General features: G+C 38.3%; 2 protein-coding genes across 2 annotated transcripts; one reads left to right on the top strand and one right to left on the bottom strand.

The window, feature by feature from the left end:
• LOC120108694 lies at positions 1-1,522 on the top strand. Its single transcript, XM_039122367.1, has 3 exons — positions 1-78; positions 180-1,252; positions 1,504-1,522. Exons 2-3 carry the CDS (start codon positions 201-203, stop codon positions 1,520-1,522), a joined length of 1,071 nt encoding a protein of 356 aa, XP_038978295.1. The 5' UTR covers positions 1-78; positions 180-200.
• A 5,363-nt stretch (positions 1,523-6,885) lies between these two features.
• On the bottom strand, positions 6,886-19,177 carry LOC103695694 (sulfite oxidase-like). Its single transcript, XM_008777085.4, has 12 exons — positions 19,010-19,177; positions 15,853-15,968; positions 15,701-15,763; positions 15,569-15,605; positions 15,395-15,476; positions 12,178-12,296; positions 11,941-12,036; positions 9,637-9,747; positions 9,432-9,533; positions 8,820-8,867; positions 8,514-8,729; positions 6,886-7,238 (listed from the first exon to the last, which is right to left on the bottom strand). The coding sequence occupies exons 1-12, from the start codon at positions 19,082-19,084 to the stop codon at positions 7,110-7,112; spliced, it is 1,194 nt and encodes a 397-aa protein (XP_008775307.2). The 5' UTR covers positions 19,085-19,177; the 3' UTR covers positions 6,886-7,109.
• Positions 19,178-20,615: the final 1,438 nt, after the last annotated feature.

Here is a 20,615-nt window from a genome sequence, read left to right as displayed (position 1 = left end):
AGGGATTGTAGGTGAAGAGCCCTCTCTTTCACCCCTTTCACCGACACTGTTATCTGCAAACTTTAAGCTTGCTGAGTGGTAACCTTTCTCTTTCTCATTCTCATTTCATTCAGCTGCATAATATACTTCTTCTGTTGCATTTTACTTAATTTTGTTTATCTTTTTTTTAAAAACTGCAGTTCAATCGGTATTCTAATAGAATGGACAAAAGTTGGATAAATAAGTTAAGATCTAGTACTGAATATTTGGATGGAGTTCAGAATTTCATTAAGTTTGCTTTTGAGAAATCTAATATGAACGGGAAGATTTTATGTCCATGTCAAAAATGTGTAAACGGTTCTGCTCTTGATCCAAAAATTGTTGAAGAACATTTGGTATGGAATGGTTTTCTAAAGGGTTATACTGAATGGGTACTCCATGGAGAGTTCATACCTTCATGTAACCAACCCTCCGATCTAGAAGACACCTTCAATTTTGGATGTAGTGACACGGAACAAAATTCTGTAGAAGAAGATGATATAAGGGGCCTACTTAGAGATGCTCTTGGACATAATATCAGAACTGTAGGAGAAGATGAGCGTGCAGTTATTGATCAGTCCATGCATGTTGAGGAATCTATACATGCTGATGACACAGCTCATTATGATAACTTGGTGAAAGATTGTGATCAAGAACTGTATCCGGGTTGTAAGAATTTTACGAAGATTTCTTTTCTTCTGCATTTATTACATTTGAAATATTTGAATGGGTGGTCCAGCAAGTCTTTTACCATGCTTCTTCAATTATTAAAGGATGCATTTCCGGAAGGTGTTACTCTGCCATCATCTTCATACGAAGCCAAAAAACTGATAAAAGAGTTGGACCTTGGATATGAGAAGATACACAGTTGTCCGAATGACTGCATTTTATATCGTGGTGAAAATAGGAACCAAGAGTCGTGCCGAATATGTGGAACCCCACGATGGGGAAAACATAAAGATGACGAGAATGATTCGTTGACTGAAGTGGATGCTGCACCGACTAAGAAAAAACCGGCTAAAATTTTGAGGTATTTTCCTCTTATACCAAGATTGAAAAGGATGTTTGCATCACCGAAGACGGCTTCCTCGATGAGATGGCATGACGAAGGCCGTACAAAGGATGGAATGTTACGACACCCAGCGGATAGTTCCGTATGGAAAGCAGTTGATGATAGGCATCCCGAATTTGCTTCTGATGCTCGCAGTGTCAGACTGGGTTTGGCTACTGATGGGTTTAATCCCTTTCGAACTATGAGTTCGACATACAGCACTTGGCCGGTTGTTTTGGTTCCATATAATTTACCTCCATGGATGTGTATGAAACAGTCTTCACTCATTTTGTCAATGGTTATTCCAGGTGATAAGGGCCCAGGTAATGATATTGATGTTTTTTTGCAGCCTTTAATAGAGGAATTGAAACAGTTATGGGAGGGTATTGATGCATTTGATGCTTTTACTGGTCAAACATTCAAATTGCGTGCAGCTCTTATATGGACTATTAATGATTTTCCTGCATATGCTAATTTATCCGGTTGGAGCACTAAGGGGCGTATCAGAGATTTTAGAGGATGCTAACTTTTTTGAGAATGATGACAATGCATATGGACAGGAAAATGATGATGACACATTGGTTGCTTCTACACATAAACAGTTATGGAAAAAAAGGAGTATTTTTTTTGATTTACCTTATTGGGAGTATAATCTTCTTCGACATAATCTTGATGTCATGCACATAGAAAAGAATGTTTGTGATAACTTGATTGGAACATTGTTAAATCTTGATGGAAAGACTAAAGACAACTTGAAAGCGCGTCTTGATTTGAAAGATATGGGCATACGACAAGAGCTTCATCCGACAGAGCTTGCCAATGATAAATTTTATATACCTCCTGCATGTTATATAATGTCTACTCAAGAGAAAGATCTTTTTCTAACAGTTCTGAAAAATTTGAAGGTTCCTGATGGGTACTCATCGAATATTTCACGATGCGTAAATCTCAAAGAGCGAAAACTTTCAAATCTTAAAAGTCACGATTGTCACATTTTGATGCAAGATATCTTTCCATTGGCTTTAAGATCGTCAACACCGAAACAAGTTTTTGCAATTGTTTCTCAATTGTCATCATTCTTTAAGGCATTATGTTCCAAAGTTCTTGATCCTAAGGAGCTTGATCAATTGGAGTCTAATGTTGCACTTACACTATGCCATATGGAAAAGATCTTTCCTCCTGGATTTTTTACTATTATGGTTCATCTACTCATTCACCTAGCGGCGGAAGCTAAACTTGGTGGACCGGTTCACTGTGCTTAAAGAAATTTATCAGAAAAAGCTCTTATAGCATGGGTCACTGTGCTTCTTTCTCACTGTTAGCTGCCAGGTTGAGGAGAAACACTAGGGTTTTGAGTTTTCTCCATGAGATTTTCTGTTGTGACATTAGTATGGGGTCTGCTATTGAGATGTCGAATTTTTGAAAATAGTATTTAGTAAATAGAATACTTTGCTATATATTGAAAAAAATCAATCTGCTTCAGATAATGAAAGTGAGCTTTTAGACAGATTAGTCAATAAGGTATTCCTATTAATGTTTTCGTTGTAAAGATAGCTTGTGATGGAATCTATTTATGGAAAAGATTGGGTTTGGATAAATAGGCGTTGAGGTATTAAAATGGATGATTGCCTGGCAATAAATGCATGAATCATGTTTCGTGCTTAAAATGGATGATTGGTTTTTACATGGATACTTTCTATGCTATTTCAATGAAATACGAGGATTCTTTGCAGTATATTATCACATTTGTCAGATGCCTTTTTCTTGAACTTTTCTATGCTATCCAGGAACCGACCTACTCACCAATTCCAACATCTACTGGAGTATTGACAACAGCAAGGCCCCTTTCTCAGGCAAATCCTGTTGTTGAATGTGAAGCCGGTCACTTGACAGCTAGGAGTGATGTCTACAGCTTCGGGGTTGTCCTTCTTGAGCTCTTAATAGGACGCCGGTCTGTGGACAAGACTCGCCCGAGCAAGCAGCAGAGCTTGGTTGACTGGGCTCGCCCCAAGCTTAATGACAATATTGTAGAGATGATGATGCCGACCCTTGATACATATTGTAGATTGTGTACTTAGGAATTTGACTTGTATGTTTTTAGAATGTTTTTGAAGTACAATGTAATCAAATATGATAATATGAATGCAATCAAAGTTCTTGTTTGTGACTCATATTTTGTTATATATGTGATTCAGTGTATTTGTTTCTATTGTTTTGTAAGAATTTAATGTACACAGAGTATTTAAAAATTAATTTTTCAAAATTTTTTTTTAAAAAAAAATTTAATGCGACGCTTATAAGCGTCGGGAAAGGCCACACGGACGTTCCTTTGCCGACGCTTTTAAGCGTCGGCATAAACCCGTAGTAACCAACCGTTCATGCCGACGCTTATAAGCGTCGGAGTCCGTTAGAATAAACGACGCTTAATAGCGTCGGGAAAAGCAACAGGATCGTAAAACTGGCACGCCTCTAACGACGCTTTTAAGCGTCGGGCTATAACCATAGTAACCAACCCCTTCTCGCCGACGCTTATAAGCGTCGGAGTAAATGATAAACGGAACGACGCTTAAAAGCGTCGGCATAGACCAACGACGCTTTTTTTGACGCGTCGGGTTAAACCCGACCCACGCCCACCTGCCCGACGTCTGACCCACGCTTTGCGGTGCGTGGGCTGGGAATTCGCCGACGGCTTAAAAGCGTCGGTAGAGACCACAAAAAGCGCCGGCAGATATCTTTTATTTTGTAGTGAACCTTGCTTGTGCCCTTTAACTGAAAGCATGACCGAGTTAGAACAGCCGTCAGCCGTCTTGCGTAGCTGAAGGCCACAAGCAGGTCAGCTGCAAGTGGGTTAGGTTAACCTAAACAAAACTAGGATGCAGCCGAAATGGATCCGACCTGCATCAAACGCCCGTTAGATTCTTGTCTATTGATGGATGAGGTTTAGGTAGCCCTGTCAATGAGCAAGCTATTCTTGAGTCAGCTCATTTTTGGCTCAAAATTTTGCATTAGTTCAGCTCGCTCATTAAGCAAACAAGCCAAACTAGAGCCAAGCTTAGTTTGCTTGAATTTGGCTTGATTGAGCTCAAAAAATGAATGTATAACATAGTTTGTATATGATCCATTTTTTTATGATGGAATGTTTGTATATAATCTATTATTTTAGTTACTGTTGTCCATGTAAAAAGTTATATTTTTTATATTTATTTAGAGTAAATTACAAAACCATCATGAGATTAGGGATAAATTACACTCGCACCCAATAGTATGAAAAATCTACACATACCACCTGATGAGGTTTTTTTTATCCAATACTTCAATGCATAACTTAACAGAATGTTAGTCAATCATTAACTTTTAATGAGACCCATATGCCACATCAGAATTTTTTTTAAAATGACAAATAATCTTATAAAAATCTTCTTGAGGTTTATGTTTACTACACTTACACTCAATTTTGTAAAATCTACACTTACACTCATTTAAATTGACAATGTTAGTGAAACAATTGATCTATTGTAAAAAGTCAAAATTACCTCTGTTGGGAGGGTTGAGGGGCGACGGACTTTAGTCCCACATCAAAAGAGTAGTGAAAAGGACTGTGCCTTATAAGGAGGGGCAGCACCCCTTTCCTTCGAGGGCGCCCACGGCATGTGGGACAAACCCGTGAGGATGGATGGCGAAGGCGCCCATGAAGAAGGCCCGAACCCGAACCCAGAGCGAACAATACTCTCGAGGGGGACGCAGTTCTGAACACGCTCTAACCCATGTGCTGGTGGCCCATGCAGGTCGCCCCCGAACTCGGCACAATCCCTTCCCATTTGGGGGTATGTTGGGGGGGGTTGAGGGGCAACGGATTTAGTCCCACATGGAAGAGTAATGGAAGAGACTGTGCCTTATAAGGAGGGATAGCACCTCTTTCCTTCGAGGGCGCCCATGTCATGTGGGGACAAACCTGTGAGGATGGCAAAGGCGCCCATAAAAAGGCCCGAACCCGAACCCAGAGCGGACAATACTCTCGAGGGGGCGCAGTACCTGGACACGCTCTAACCCGATGTGCTGGTGGCCTATGCAGGTCGCCCCCGAACCTCGGCACAACCCTTCCCACTGGGGGGGTATGTTGGGGGGGTTGAGGGACGACAGATTTTAGTCCCACATTGGAAGAGTAGTGGAAAGGACTGTGCCTTATAAGGAGGGGTAGCACCCTTTTTCCTTCGAGGGCGCCCACGTCATGTGGGACAAACCTGTGAGGATGGCAAAGGCGCCCATGAAGAGGTCCGAACCCGAACCCAGAGCGCACAATACTCTCGAGGGGACGCGAGTACCTGGACACGCTCTAACCGATGTACTAGTGGCCCATGCAGGTCGCCCCCCAAACTTTGGCACAGCCCTTCCCACTGGGGGGGGGGGAGGTATGTTGGGAGGGTTGAGGAGTGACAAACTTTAATCCCACATCGGAAGAGTAGTGAAAGAACTGTGCCTTATAAGGAGGGACAAGGGCACATCGGGTTAGAGCGTGTCTAGGTACTGCGTCCCCTTTGCCATCCTCACGGGTTTGTCCCATATGATGTGGGCGTCCTCGAAGGAAAGGGATGCTATCTCTCCTTATAAGGTACAACCCTTTCCACTACTCTTCCAATGTGGGACTAAAGTCTGTTCACATTTTGGCCACCCTCAGCATAAAGAAAAGGAAACAAATTCAGTCGCATCTTTCGTCTCCTCTCCTAAATGAATGAAACCCTAGTCGAGCACCCCGTCCCCCTCTCTTAACCAAATGAAACCATAGCCAAGCACTGCCGCCAAGAGTGGGGAGCTCTTATGGTGCAACATTAAGGGGGAGGGGCGAGAGGTGGCGATGGCAAGTGCAGGTGGTGGAGGTTTCCCAGCCAGGAAAGAATCACTGATGAGGGCATCGAGAAAAGAGTTAGGGCTACTAGCTCTCAACGGCACCATCGGCTATCTTAGGGAATAAGGGGATATAAAAGTGGGGGTGCCACCACTTTTATTACCTGAGAGGAGAGGGTTTTTATTACCTGGATGCTTAGGTGTCACCGATTTTACAGTTAGCCTGTGCCTTGTACTGTCTGTCTATGTATATGTACATGCCCAAGCAACCACAGGGGTTGAAAGATGAGCTACATAGCTACATACTGCTGAAAAATATTTAACGCCATCAATGTAGCCCTGGACTTTTTCATGAATAACCACATGATCAATGAGTAACCCGTACATATTTCTAAAACAGAAAATAATGACTGATTTTTTTTTCAGAAATGAAATGAAGTGGATTTTTCTGCAATCTTTCTGAGACCAATAACATATTTCACCAAAGAATAATTATGACAGTTACTCTGCAACGGACTTGTGAATACTGCTATAGATGTTCAATTAGATTATCCCCACGGGAAAGAACTTATTTGCTGTCCCTGTCGGAAACGTCTTTTGAATGGAGTGAAATTACTTGTGCAATTGGTCTTATCAATAGCATGTTCCATGAGAAGTATTATGAGGTCCTTGTTTTGCGAGCCGAAAGACCCTAAATCTCAATGAAGATTAGGAGGATCATGGACTAAGGCCTTTCAGCTGTATTGCAGTTCCACTCTTCAATGGCGAAGTGGTTCACAATGATGCCTGGTTCAATTATGCACTAATCCTAAAGGAGTATAAAGAGTATTTCCACAATAAACATTTCCGGACCCTAAAACCCATATCACTGAACACTAAATTGACAGGGAGGATAATTGTATTGGTGCAACATAACTATCAAGGGTCTATTTGTGCAGTAACCATGAAAGCCAACCTCACTTGCTGAAAAGAGATGCAAATAACACAAGGAAAAATTATCATGATATATGTCCATAAAAGGTCCCATCTTCATCTGTGCATGGTTATTTCATTGCATTGCATGCATGAAACTCCAAGGAGCACTGCTAGCATAAACCTAAACATTTAGTCTTACTCAAACACAAACTTGACAGGATTAGATAAGTCTCCTTGTGGATGGGTAATCATTTGTTACTGGGGCTATTTTAGATATCTCCAATCACAGATTGGAATTGGCTATTTGCAAGGCATTTCTTACTCGGACCCGATGCCATGAAGTGTTCAGTATTCCTCTCAGGTTCCATATGTCCACTACATTTTCAGGTTGGACATTTGCTGCTGAATCAACCTGCCCAAAAGAGGAATAACACAAAAATGTCAGTCTAAAAGCATGAAACGAAGAAAATAAATGAATTTAACAGGCTTAACAGCAACTGCAATATGTCAAAAGGTAAAAATCTGATATAAAGCAGTAGCTTATCGAACCAGATTAGAACCAATTTTGAATATCAGAGAACACTCAAGCATGTCTTCAGTAAATTTACAACGATACATCCATAGCTTGAAGACATCTGGAAAGATTGTAGCACGATAAAAACTCATGTTCTAAACATTTAAATCATCTTCAAGAAAAATGTGATAGACTAGTACTATTGCAAAGGCCTTGTTAAATTTTATAAACGGACAATATACAGTAGTAAATAATCTTCTTATTTGAAATAAAATTCTAGTCAGTAAGAATTAGCCTCAAATTACGTAATTTATAACTGCCACCAACATATATCAGACAATAAAGAAGACCATATGTAATTTACTAGCAACTGCAGGTCATCAGAAATGCATCAGAAGTTGAGAAAATTATAATCAATTCTTTTCGAGAGAGAATTGTGGAAGAATTTTGAAAGGATAGAAAGCATCAAAAAACAGAACCACTGCTGCGTTGAACTAACATGTCTAATGATCCTTCGAGTACTTCAAAGGCTTGGCCCATATGGAGCAAATTAATGTGTTATAACACAGTAAAATGGATTCAGATCTGCACGTGTACTAATGCAGTACTCCACTAATCCCTTGCTTACATTGCAAAACTGAAAAGACTTGACCAAACAATCATATTTTGGCTTTACTAAGCAACAAAGATAATATAGCAATCCACATACATCCCTCGCTCACATCAGCAGCAAGAAGCATCCAAATCCAAATGTTTTTTCCACTACAGTTATTTCAAGAGATGCTGCATCAATCATTGTGGCATTATCCATGTTACAGCAGTAGTTAGCGCCATAGATACCTTAGCTTGGAATGTAAGTATATCACACTAACAAATATCTGCATTATTTCAGTCAAAAGGGAATTCTTTTTCTCTTGAATTAATAATAATAAGAATAGCAGCAGCAGCAGTAGAAACAATATTATTAATAATAGCAATAATACTTAGTAATAATAGTAGTAATAGCAACAGTAATAATAATATTAACAATAGTAATAGTAATAATAATAGCAATAATGGTGATAATAATAATGATGATCATAATCATAATGATGATGATGATGATCATGATCATGATCATGATCATAATAATAATCATAGATGATTATCCACATGATAGCAGCAAATTCCTACCGCTTTAGCAATCACTTCAGCATTTCCTGGTATCTCAACCACGGCCTTAAATAGAACCCAAGCCCACTTATCACTGTTCATATCATCAGATACATATGGATCGCTGCCCTTCTGATGCCTCTGTGCTTCCACCCATGTCTTTCCGCCATCAACAGATATGTCCACTCTTTCAATTCCACGCCCACCACCAGACACAGCATATCCAGCAACAGTAATCTGCACTCCAACAATCAATTGAAAAAGGTTATTGACCATACATCACCACAAAATCAAAAGAAATTTGAGTATGCTGGAGATCTAACTAACCTTTCCTTGCTTGACATAATCCACATCATCTAGGGAACAAATGGCACACTGCCAGTACACAAAATTTAGAAAAATTGGGGGATCAATTTTCTCAAAAACTGTGAGAAAAGCAAGTGATAAAGAGAAAATATGCAAAGTTGCACTGCTATTCAGTTAATGCAGAACACATATATAGAACACATACATGTTAGGTAAGATTCAAATTTATCATTTACCATTTATGCCCCATGTAGTTTTTGACATTGGACTGGATTGTGCCCATCAACAGTTGGGGTCCTTAGTTCATCATGATCTAAATGAGACTCAACAATTACACATCAGACTGTGAATCAACTACTTGGTCGGCTCAATGCGAAGAGTCAAACGGTGAACCCACCAAAAGTTTTGTCATCCACAGAAGGATTCTCACCACCACCCCTAAATGTATTCAAAACCAAAGAACATAAGCCTATGTTGTTTGTTCTACTTATTTTAATATCATCTAACTTTATATTATGAATAGTTTCAAATGATTTAGGTCTGAAGTTATACTTTCTTTATTCAAAATGAACTCCATACACATGGCATAGAATTGAAGAGGTTGAGCAACAGTGAAGAAAAATGCAAATATACCTGAACTGGAAAATCCATTTGAGGCCTTCTGGTAGACCAATTGATATTGTCCCAATTAACTGATGGTGGAAACATTTTGTAATCCTTTTGCATAAAAAAACCCTGATTCAAGGAGATATGATTAACAAGAAACTTTCATGGTAGATAAAATCAAAAACTGCTGTAGCAAATAAAATTAAAAGAAAATGTTCAATATTTCAGTAACCTGGCATTCTTCTTGAATGATGTTGATTCTATCTAACCATTTAACTGAACGTGCGCCAATAACACCAGGAACAACCACACGCAATGGATATCCATGATCACGATTGAGGACCTTGACATAATAATAAACTTCATCAGAAAAGTTGTCATAGCATACTGTGGTCAATAATGACACAGTATCAAGGATAGTGAGATTTATTGATGCCAGAAGTAGAATTTTAATTTACAAGCGAACTACTATGTATTACTATTGTGGGGTGTATGCTGGAGCAGCAGGCAGATATAGCCCCATCATGCACATGATATGTGAGAGAGAGAGAGAGAGAGAGAGAGAGAGAGAGAGAGAGAGAGAGGTTAGTCTCCTTACAGTAGGATTGGGGTTTCAATCCTATCAGTGCAACATCAAGAAAGGAAGATTTAAATTGAAAACTTGACTATCAAGCATGAGTTATAAATATAGGATGCCTGCAAAGCACTAGTCAAATGTCTTCAGGTTTCTTATGCTCAAGTAGTTCCAAAATGGACAAGTTTACATAATTGTGTTTTCGTTAATGGCTGATAAGCATCCTAATCAGCTGAATTTTAGTTATTCTGGTTCAAAATTCCAGACTAAGATATTGTAGATCATAATCAATGGTATAGAACCTTTAACTTAAAACATCCATCACTAGTTTTACATTGTTACAGTTGAAACTTGAGACCTACTAGAAGGATATTAGCACAACTGTTCATACATACATATGTTAACACAAAAACATTGAGAGAAAACAGACCTCAAATGCTAAAACTAAAAGAAAATTTGGATGCCAAGAGTTGAGTTCTGATAATCCTTCTTTCCTTGCTTTATTTTGAAATCCATAAGATCCATTAAGTAGAGTTAGCATCGTGTATAATCTTAAAAGTTTGCATATCATTAGCATGGCTTTTCCAATTACGCACTAATCCTTCAAAGAGAATCCCACCAAGTTGTTAAGGAAGACATGCTTTATATGAGTGACAATTTATATGTTGAAAGTCAACCTCCATTGCCATTCATCATCAGCGAGCAATATCCTTAGAATGTAAAACAAGGCAAAAATAAAAATGCCTTTCTAATTGTCCATAACCACAACTATCTAGCCTTTTTCCAAATATTTGGTATCAGCTTTGTTCGCCAAGTATTCCTATTAAGAGGACCCCCTCTGATGTTATTCCAATTGTATGGCTGCCTTTCCAATTCTCACATGTCGATTCCTATCATTTCGTTTTTTATTTCTTCTCAAATACCTTCTTAAAGAAATTGATAATGTCCCTCCCTTGCACAACATTACATAGGCCACAACATGTATGCACGAGTACCATGTTTTTGATAAAAGATCATTGTCTCCAAGGAATAAGGTGGGCTTTGGTGCAACAGTAAGGTTGCTCCATTTTGACCTAGGCGTCACAGATTGGAAACACCAAAACAGTCTCCAAGGACTCAGTATTGATCCACTACTACTTTATGTTCCCTAAGTATCAATCTCCCTCATCTATGATACGTTGTTCAATGTTTGCAAAATGATTCCATGCCAAATATGGTTTCAAGCAAGGTATACCGTCTCGGTACCGGGCCCCGTAACGATTCCACGCTATCACTGTTGGTAAGGTATAGGGCCGGTTTGGTGTATCGAGTGTCGATGCGCCCCTCATACCGTGTACCAGTACCGAAGCAGTATGGTATCGTACACTCCGTACTGCCCAGTTTGGTTTGGTACGGCGTACCATGGTTTCAAGGACCTAATTCCAATTTCCTTGAGAATGGCAATTTTAATGCGGTCCCCAAGGAGATTCTATGCTTTCAATAAAAAGTGCAATGATTTTCGACACATTAGATTGGAAACGGAGGAGCTCTACCAATGCGATTTTGTAATTCCAACTGACCAACATAGAAATTTCCTGATTCATTGGCAAACCACAATGATCTTTCTGTATCTACTTTACTTTATAAGCACTGCAATACAAGAAATATAGAAAATATAAAAAGAAAAATGAGACACTTTGCAAACAAATATGGATGAAATTTCTATAAACAACACATAAGCAAATTATCCATTAGCATAAAGGAAAGAGATCATAGCCAATGTCAGCACATCCAAGGAATTGGGTTCGAAAAAAAGACCGAATAAACATCAAAGTGAAAAAGAAAAAGAATTATCATGAATTTAATATGAAGGAAAAAACTTATAAAAATGGCAATTTACATGATAATCATGTGAAAAGCCCAAAACTTTCATCAAGTATCTGGCAACATGCTCAACATTCATATGAATTCAATACTTGTTACCTCTCCATTCATTTCATATGCAAGTAAGACATCGGCCTCAGGATTTGTGGCCTGCCCCAGGGGAATTGATGCCTTGTAGGGACCACCATTTTCTTCCTACAAAGTTGGAAATTAAGAAAATTGAGTCATAATTGCTAATCATTAGCAGACAGAAGAGCTAAGAGACTAAATATCACTACCTAATTTCTTAGGTTAATATATCATAGATGGTTGCAGAACTAAAGATACAATACTTACTTTACACTTGTCGACACTAATAAATTCAACATGCTTCCCTCCTAATGGCGTGACTGTAGTGAGTTGGGATATTCCAACAAGTTCAAGAACATCTGATAATTTAGCTCCTCCCCAAATTGCTGGAATAAAGGCCAATAATGAAATTACAATTTAAAATACTACCAAGAAAGATAGAAAAATACATAAGAATGTAGTTTTCAAAGGTACCCAAGATCAAGATGCCTATGCCTGTAAAACAATCTGAATTACAAAGTCTTTTAGTGAAATGGCTTTTTCTGGGATAAAAAAGGAAAGATCAACTCTTAATAAGAGAAAGAGTTTTTGCTGTTTAAAACATTCTAGACACTATTCATCGAACTAATATCACACAATCACATATATCCAAATAATTGAAGAAAAAACTTAATGTTAGACATACTTTAGGGAAACTTGCAAAAAGACCCCTCACGTTTGACAGATTTTTACTTACCACCCCTCTTGTGTAAAATGCTATCAAGACACCGTCTAAAATGACAAAATTATCCTTGACCTATGTTTTCTTCACGATGCTCTAGTTCAGGACCTAGGCGAAGCCCCACCTACCTCAGGAGGAGATGTGAAGGACATGCCTCATGAGGAGACAGTGAAGAAGGTGTTCTCAGGAATGTTAAAGCCAAGGACGAGCTTCCTTATCTGCGAGATGGGAAGGGCACTACAAACAGCCTAACATTTTGGATCAAGAGGGAGAGATCTCTAAATTTCTCTCATCTCTGCCTCTAGATTCCTGAAGCTTGTTGCCAAAAATGAAGCCAGCGACTTCAAGAGATCCGTCGATAAGGACCCCTCATCCCCACTTCGGATGTCTCCTCAAAACATGGAACCAGCCTTGCCTTGAGCTCCTGCCCACTTTTCTTGCCACGATGAGAGAAATTAGGAAAACAATCAAAAGAGAAATTAAAAAAAAAGTAAAAATGGAAAAAGGAAACAAGGAGAAGATGATGCCTATGATTTTAAGAGCTTGAAGGGCGCTAGTCATCCACCCCAAACAACTGATGTCATGGGTATTTTAGTCCAAAAAGCAATTTAAGTCATCATGTCATGGGCGCGTGAGGCAACTCTACTAACGAAGATGAACAACAAGATCAAGTAACTAAAAGGGCCTAATTAAAACTTTTAAAGCTGAGGGGGTGTGAGTGAAAATCAATCAAAGTAGAGGGTGTGTTTCCATAATTTTCCCTATATTTTACATAATGTTTTATACTCATGGTAGAGTAAACTCAGAACTTTTCACCTAAACTAAACTTGAAAGTAGTTCTTATTCTCATTATGCACCAACCAGCAAAATTTGACATTCCTTTTTCTATTCTCCTGATTTTTTAAAACTTCAACCTTTTCTATTTAGATATATTTATATAAAGTTTTTTGACACATGGCAGAGTAAACTAAGAACTTTTTCACGAAACTAAGCTTGAAAATAGTTCTTATAATCATTGTTTTGCCACCTTTTTGACTTTTACACACCAACCACCATACTTTCACATTCCTTTTCGATTCTTGCTGGATTCTTCTTTTTGATTTTTAAAAACTTTGAACTTTTCTAACTTTTTTTAAATCTGATTATTTATAATTTCATTTCATACTAAATTCAGAATTGATCGTTATACTTTTAACAAAATTTAATCTATCATTTCAAGATCATTTAAAATTTTAGGCAATTTTAAACATGATATTTTATTAGCTTATTATAAAAAATAAGTTCCCTGATTTAAGTTAAAGTGCATTATCAGAGTTGGTCAATGAATTTTGCAACATTAAGTTTCTGGATTCAAATTCCACTTAACCATGAGAAAAATTATTTAATTTGTGCATCTTCACTTGCACTGGATATTACATCTGTGCCAGATAATACTAAATTGGAAGTTTGCAAAAATGCCTCTAGATTAACACTTATTGTGTAGCATTGTCAGCAACAATATTTCAGACATTTCATACCACAACATATAATCTTAATAGATTAACATCATAGAATTATCACAAATGCATCTCCAACCATTTGATTTTCCAAACTTTATTAAATGTACATCCCACATTACTCAGCACAAATGAGACTCTAAATTAGGTTAAAATTTGTTGTTTTATATCTACTTCCCCAATCATTCCTTACTAAATTGAAAGGATATAATTCTACTAAGGGCATGGTGCTCACTTCAGAATCTTGATCCCTCTTGATCCATTACTCCTTATTCCTTGCTACTATTTATTTATCAAAACAGTCCTATTCAATTTGCATCCAATAGTTCATTGTTATGTGAAAATAAGAGAGGCTTCCTGAGTGTATCCTGCATCTTCATTTTTCATCAACATAACTTCCATGCTCTCGGCCCCAAATGCACTCCCATGACCACAACTATTTGAGCTCAGCCAATTAAATCTTACCTTGAAAGTATCTGCAAACGTATAAACCAAGGACTGCCGAACCGGTACTGGAACCTGTACCGGTCAGCGGTCGGTACGGTTCGGTACTGAACCGGAACAGTGCGGCACTGTGGCAATAACCGGGACCTGTACCGGTCGGCGGTCGGTACGGTTCGGTATCGAATCGGAACAATGCGGCACTGTGGCATTATTGCCACAGTGCCCATAGTCAACCGGTTCGAAACCAGATTGACTCGGTGCGAACCGACAGTTCCGGTGGGTTCTGGCTAGTTTTGGTCTAACAAGGACCGGTTCCGGCCAGTCCCTTTGTGGTGCTGGCTCGCAGGGACCAGAACCGAATTGAAATGACAAACCAACCCCGTTTCGCACTGGATCGGCTCAGTACTGCCTAAACCAGGCGGTTCGGCCCGGTTCGGCAGATCTTAATATAAACTTTTCCTTCTATTTCTCTCAACCTTCCTTTTAATATTCATGATGCTCATATCCTTTCAGTACCTTTCCCTACAATTTTCCAATTTCCTATTCTACTCCATCCCAAAATTTTGCCAAATTCATTTTCTCTTTGTATTTGTGAAGCAATCCTGGATATAGGAAATAGACCACCAAGATAGTATCCACAGTATCAGCTACAAGTAACTGAGATAACAAATGTTCATCATCATCAAGCTGGTGGACAGAATTTTAAGAAGCATTTTTTTCAAAGGAGAAGCATTTATTCACAATAAAGGTCTTGAATAGGAATAACGTAAAGTTTCCAAATAATGACACACATTACACTTAAATGCATGAAAATATACATTACCATTTCCTAGAGCAGCAACATCCCAACCAACACCTTTCACTGTGCGTGTTTTGCTCATTGCTGTCCTTCTATTACCTGCACACTGCATAGCTTATGATTAATTAGACCAAGTTTTCATTCTCATGTTTTTCGACCAAACAGTAAGAACCTACTAGGCACCATATCACATTTTACCTGTAAAGTGGCAGTAACATTGTATTTGGGCAGTTTCCTGTGAATCAAGTAATAATTTCAGTTCCTTGTTTGAAAAGATGAAGCATCTTATCGGCTATCATACTATAGCATAATCATCATGCATTAATTTACCTAATATCGGACATGGATAGATGTATAGGCTTCTTGACCAAACCATCTATGGAAACACGGTATCTGCTATGCCAAACAAATACAAGCATTCAATATACAAATATTTAAAATGTATTTCATTGGACTTGAAGATGCATTGCATAGAAATTGACCTCTCAATGTCATCAACTATTGGAATTGGTCCATGATTTCTCTTATAAAAGAAATCAACAGGAGTAACATAGGATGAAATAAGAGCTGCACGAGGAGGTTCCGCATTAAATGGCTCCTGCGCTCCAGAAGCAGATGCAAAATATTTATAACGCAGCTTTTGGAGACAATTTCTAAATTTAGATCCTAAAGAATTGTAATAAAGCAGTTGTTTGCAAAGAATAGAAAACATAAAGAGAAGTAGAGACTTAAAGGACCACAGAATGAAATGACCTCTGAAGCAAATGGCATGTAGAATATTGCTGCTACAGTCTAGTATCTAGAAATATCACACAAAAAGTAGGTACCAACCTTACTGCTTAGCCAAAATTTCAAGTAAACCAGCTAGACACAGTACCAAATACATAGTAATACTAATCGTGAAATTGATACAATCTCATCAGAAGAATAGTGGCAAAATGATAATTTTCATCTCTCAATACATACTACTAAGCCCTATTTATAAAATGTCACCCGGAACCTTGTTTCAGGTAGGCTTGCAGCACTTAGACCCAAACCTGAACCCTGATCCATGTAACCAGTTTATGAATCATCAGATGGATGATGTAAGATGTCGATCATGCTAAAATGCGTTCATTAGGATCAAGTGCAGCAGCTTTCACCGTAATTAATTCTTCACAATGAAAACAGAGGACCCAGAAAATGGGGTTTAATAGGCACGCAGTCATGATTGGATTTTTCCATATCTAAATATTGTTTCCCTGAAAGAAACTTAAGAGTCAGAAGCTCTATTCAGGGCAGCAGCAGCACCTGCAACTCACACCGTCAACTAAATTTTCACCTAGTATGTGATATTTTATGATTTATTACAAAGGTCATAGCCAATTATCATAGGATTTATTATTTTAACATTATATAAATGCATGAATTTCTTTGTTTTGCTGTAAACTTTTGAAAATAGAAACACCAAATACAATGGAATACAAATATTTCTGTTATTTTAAATTAACTTATGTAGCATTGTATCATCTAATTTTGTTGAGAGCACCAGTTTGCTTCTCTCATATCAGCTCATGATGTAGACTACTTAGAGACATTTTCACTCTCAAACGCTTATGAAGGTGCTATTACAAGCTGTTGATTCTTTAAGGTAATCATCAGTACAACATTTTGTAATTCCATAATTGTGACAATAAGCAGCATGCTCCAAAGTCCAAACCATCGCTTGCCTCTACCAATAACTAATCACCATAAAACCCAGGAACCGCAACATTTGCTAAATAATGCAACTATATGGCACTTCCATCCCATCTCTAAAAAAAAGAAGGAAATCCTAGGGCAGAAGTTATTGGAAACGGTAAGGAGACCTTAGCATAGCACATTGACCGCATTATTGTTTTGCTAATGTTACGACTTACAAGTTTTAATTGCACAAAAGTTACTTCTAAATATAATATAATTTAAATTAAGTTCCTAGTATTATATATTAAAATTACGTTATAGACATATTTTTATAAGACTTTCTTAATGTTCACCAATAACAATTACTTGGTTCCACAGTAATATAAATTTGTCGCCTAACTTGTGTTTCTTATCGACTAATATGACAATTTTCATTTGTATATTTTCTATTGATGTAATAGCTTTATCACATTTGGTCTTTTGAAGCATCAAGATTAAAAATAAGAGTATCAAAGTTAGCTAAACTTTGTCACAGATTTTATTAGATTTAACATGTTTAATATTTTAATTACAAGTTAGCATTATATATGTAACATTTTATATTAAAACAATCAGGTGTTTTCTTGAGTTAACAAGATTTTCTAAATGAATGATTGGGTATTTTATGTTGTTTCCATTTTTCAATATCTCTCCATGATATTCTGAAGTTAACTGTTAAGTTCAACAGTGCATTAGCTAAAATATACATAATTTTATGCATCGGTGTTATACAATTACATTCAGTGGCCTTTTACATATTTTTCGATCTATCAATATATCCTACTCCAACAATAAGTTTCAACTGAAAACCTTGGCTACATGATGCCCAAATAGAAGATTGTCAACTCACTAAGTTAAACAATTAACTTATGGTAGCATCCCGTAACAAAACTATTGGTACAAAAACATCAAATTTTCTCCTATAAAAGTGCAATGTTCTCAAGCAAGCAACAGCCAGTGTCCTCTCATTTTCCTACTAACAAGCATGTTAAATTTCGATCCTTGCAGCAGGCAGTAAGGATGATCCATGAAGTGATCAACTTTGGACATTGACACTCACCTTAGAAATATCCCATGACTTGATCGTTAAGAGACAAAACCAGAATTGCAGATCGTCAGAAACTTATCACACCGAGCATAAATTACATTAAAGGCCCACGAGGAAAAAAGAAACCTATACAGGGTCACAGAAAGTCAGCTAAAGTGGCAGCAATGAAGTCTATAATTGGAAGAGGATGCAACGTATTAACATCCTGCAGGAGCCCTATATCATAGTAACAACTATCCAAAGAGCACTTTCCAAACTTCCAAACCTTCATTTAATCTTACTTCTCAAAAAAGGTGCGAACGCTCAAGCTCCAATTTATTTGCAATCAAAATGTAATTTTTCATATTGAAGATAAACTCACAAGTTCAGTTTACAATTTCTAGACAAAATTTCTCGTGTCACAGATATCATAGCGAATATTAAAGTCCCCGCTAAAAGATCAACAAAGTGTCCCGAATACTCCCACTTCAAGGTTTTCAAAAGAGTCCAAACTTGATATTAAAGTTGATTCAAGTCTAACAAAAATTTCAAGGATGTAGTTAATAGGATATGAATTAGACGGATAATCTACGGACTCATAAAAGCTTACAAAAAAAAAAAAAATACAAGAACAAAAATAATGCCTAGGTAGCACTTTTCTTTAATTCTTCCATTTTTATATCCAGATTCGCTTCAATAATATATCTCCTTAAACGTTATCCATTTCCATCATGTTCCCACTGCATTAAAAAGTGACTAGATTCCACAACAAGAAAGTGCCCACAAATTTATCATCTAGCATATATTTTTAGCTCATAAAATTACTCAACTGCCTCCGAAATCAAGAGAAAAAAAGGGGAAAAGGAAGAAGAAAATTTTGAGAACCAAGAGGTTGGGAAGCGATCAATAACCTTGGAGTTGATTCTGAGAGCGGGATGACGAGGGGGCTCTTGAAAATAATCAGAAGGGCCTCTGAGGCTTGGCATTTTTCTCCCTAAAAATCTCTTTTGAATCCCGCTTCCCTTTTTGATCGGAGGATCTGGGAATGGGAGACGAGGGATATCGACTATCGACGGCCATCGGAAACTCCGAGAGTTAAATCCGAGGAAGCAGCACGCTCCAGTCACGTGACATATGTTGTTCCTTAGGTATGACTGTACTTTTGCATGACGAGATCCTTGCGAGAAACCTGCTTGGGCCAGACCGGGCTGGGCTCCGGCCGGCATTTCCCTGAAGCTTAACTCAATACTTAGACCCGGGCCCGGCCCGGCCCTCGGTTTCAAATACTTTAAAAATGATACATATGAGTAATTAATTATTACCAATAACGTACCACATCTTTTCTCTATACCTAGTGATGGGGGGCAAAATGGATCGTCCGGCCCACAGCTAAAAGGCTACCCAGTTTCGGCCCAATAAACGCCAACGTCAATCGGTTGAATCCTCACTTTGGCCTAGAGTCAGCTCGACTTCGAACTCCGCCAAAAGCTCCATCAACTTCAGATATTCGCCGGCTCCCCCGACCAAGTTCAGGATGTCTCCAGTATTCGCCGACCCACCCCGACCAAGCTCGGGACGCCTATTTCAGTAGTACGCCCCGACCCTTAGCTCGGGGCGTTCCATTAAGCACACCTCGAAACCCGGAAAGCCGAGCTACTCTTGGCACCCGTCAAGCCGACCTCGTCAAACACATGATACGACCTCTCAACGGGCTCGGCCTTGCCAACGACCACACCCATGTGCGCGCTTACGCCCATCTACGTTGCCGTACGTTACAACACCACTGTGCCACGTCTCCATAGCAGGCTTTCAACAGTCAAAGGACAGCACCATGACTACTTCGGCCATACCTTGTTGTGATTGTCAACACACTACCATTCTCAAGAATGGGCAGTACTATATGCCACCAACCAGCTTAAGCTGCACGCCATTCGGCTCAGAGCCACGTCCCCTCATGATGAGGGCTAACAGCACCTCTACCACTGGGCCTCTGATAGTCAACTTTAAAGACCACGCAATAGCACGTATCTTGTAGGATAGTGATTACGGGTATCGATCCACAGGGATTGGGGTACAATTGTTTTCTTAAAAATAATATTTGAAAAAGAGAGTTTGTGAGGACTATTGAACTAAATAATTTAAAAGAAATGCAATTAAAATGATATCAGTTGAGAGAGCCTAGGGCAAGTAATTCACCACTAACATCGTAACAAAGATTATTTATATTTTAATTCGTCTTGGATTAACATGCAAATTGGTTACAAGCCCTATAAGCATTCAAATAAAAATTCACTGAAATAATTTTAGGAAAACCCATCTTCAGTAAGCATGAAATGTCTACCCTAAAATAAGGCGGCAGGACACTGCATCCTCTTTAAGCGTGGATTATCTTCATACTCACTCAGTGATCATGAAAAAACAGTTGTACGAACATCATATTTAACACCACAAAAATTAAATATGAGATAAAGAAAGATATTCGTTAAAAGCATTGAGTTCATACAACTCCAAGAATAT

Source organism: Phoenix dactylifera, unplaced genomic scaffold (assembly GCF_009389715.1).
Source record: "Phoenix dactylifera cultivar Barhee BC4 unplaced genomic scaffold, palm_55x_up_171113_PBpolish2nd_filt_p 001492F, whole genome shotgun sequence".
In the NCBI taxonomy this organism is placed as follows: Eukaryota; Viridiplantae; Streptophyta; class Magnoliopsida; order Arecales; family Arecaceae; genus Phoenix; species Phoenix dactylifera.
The sequence above is the reverse complement of the archived record's forward strand: the minus strand, read 5'-3'. Positions and strand labels throughout refer to the sequence as shown.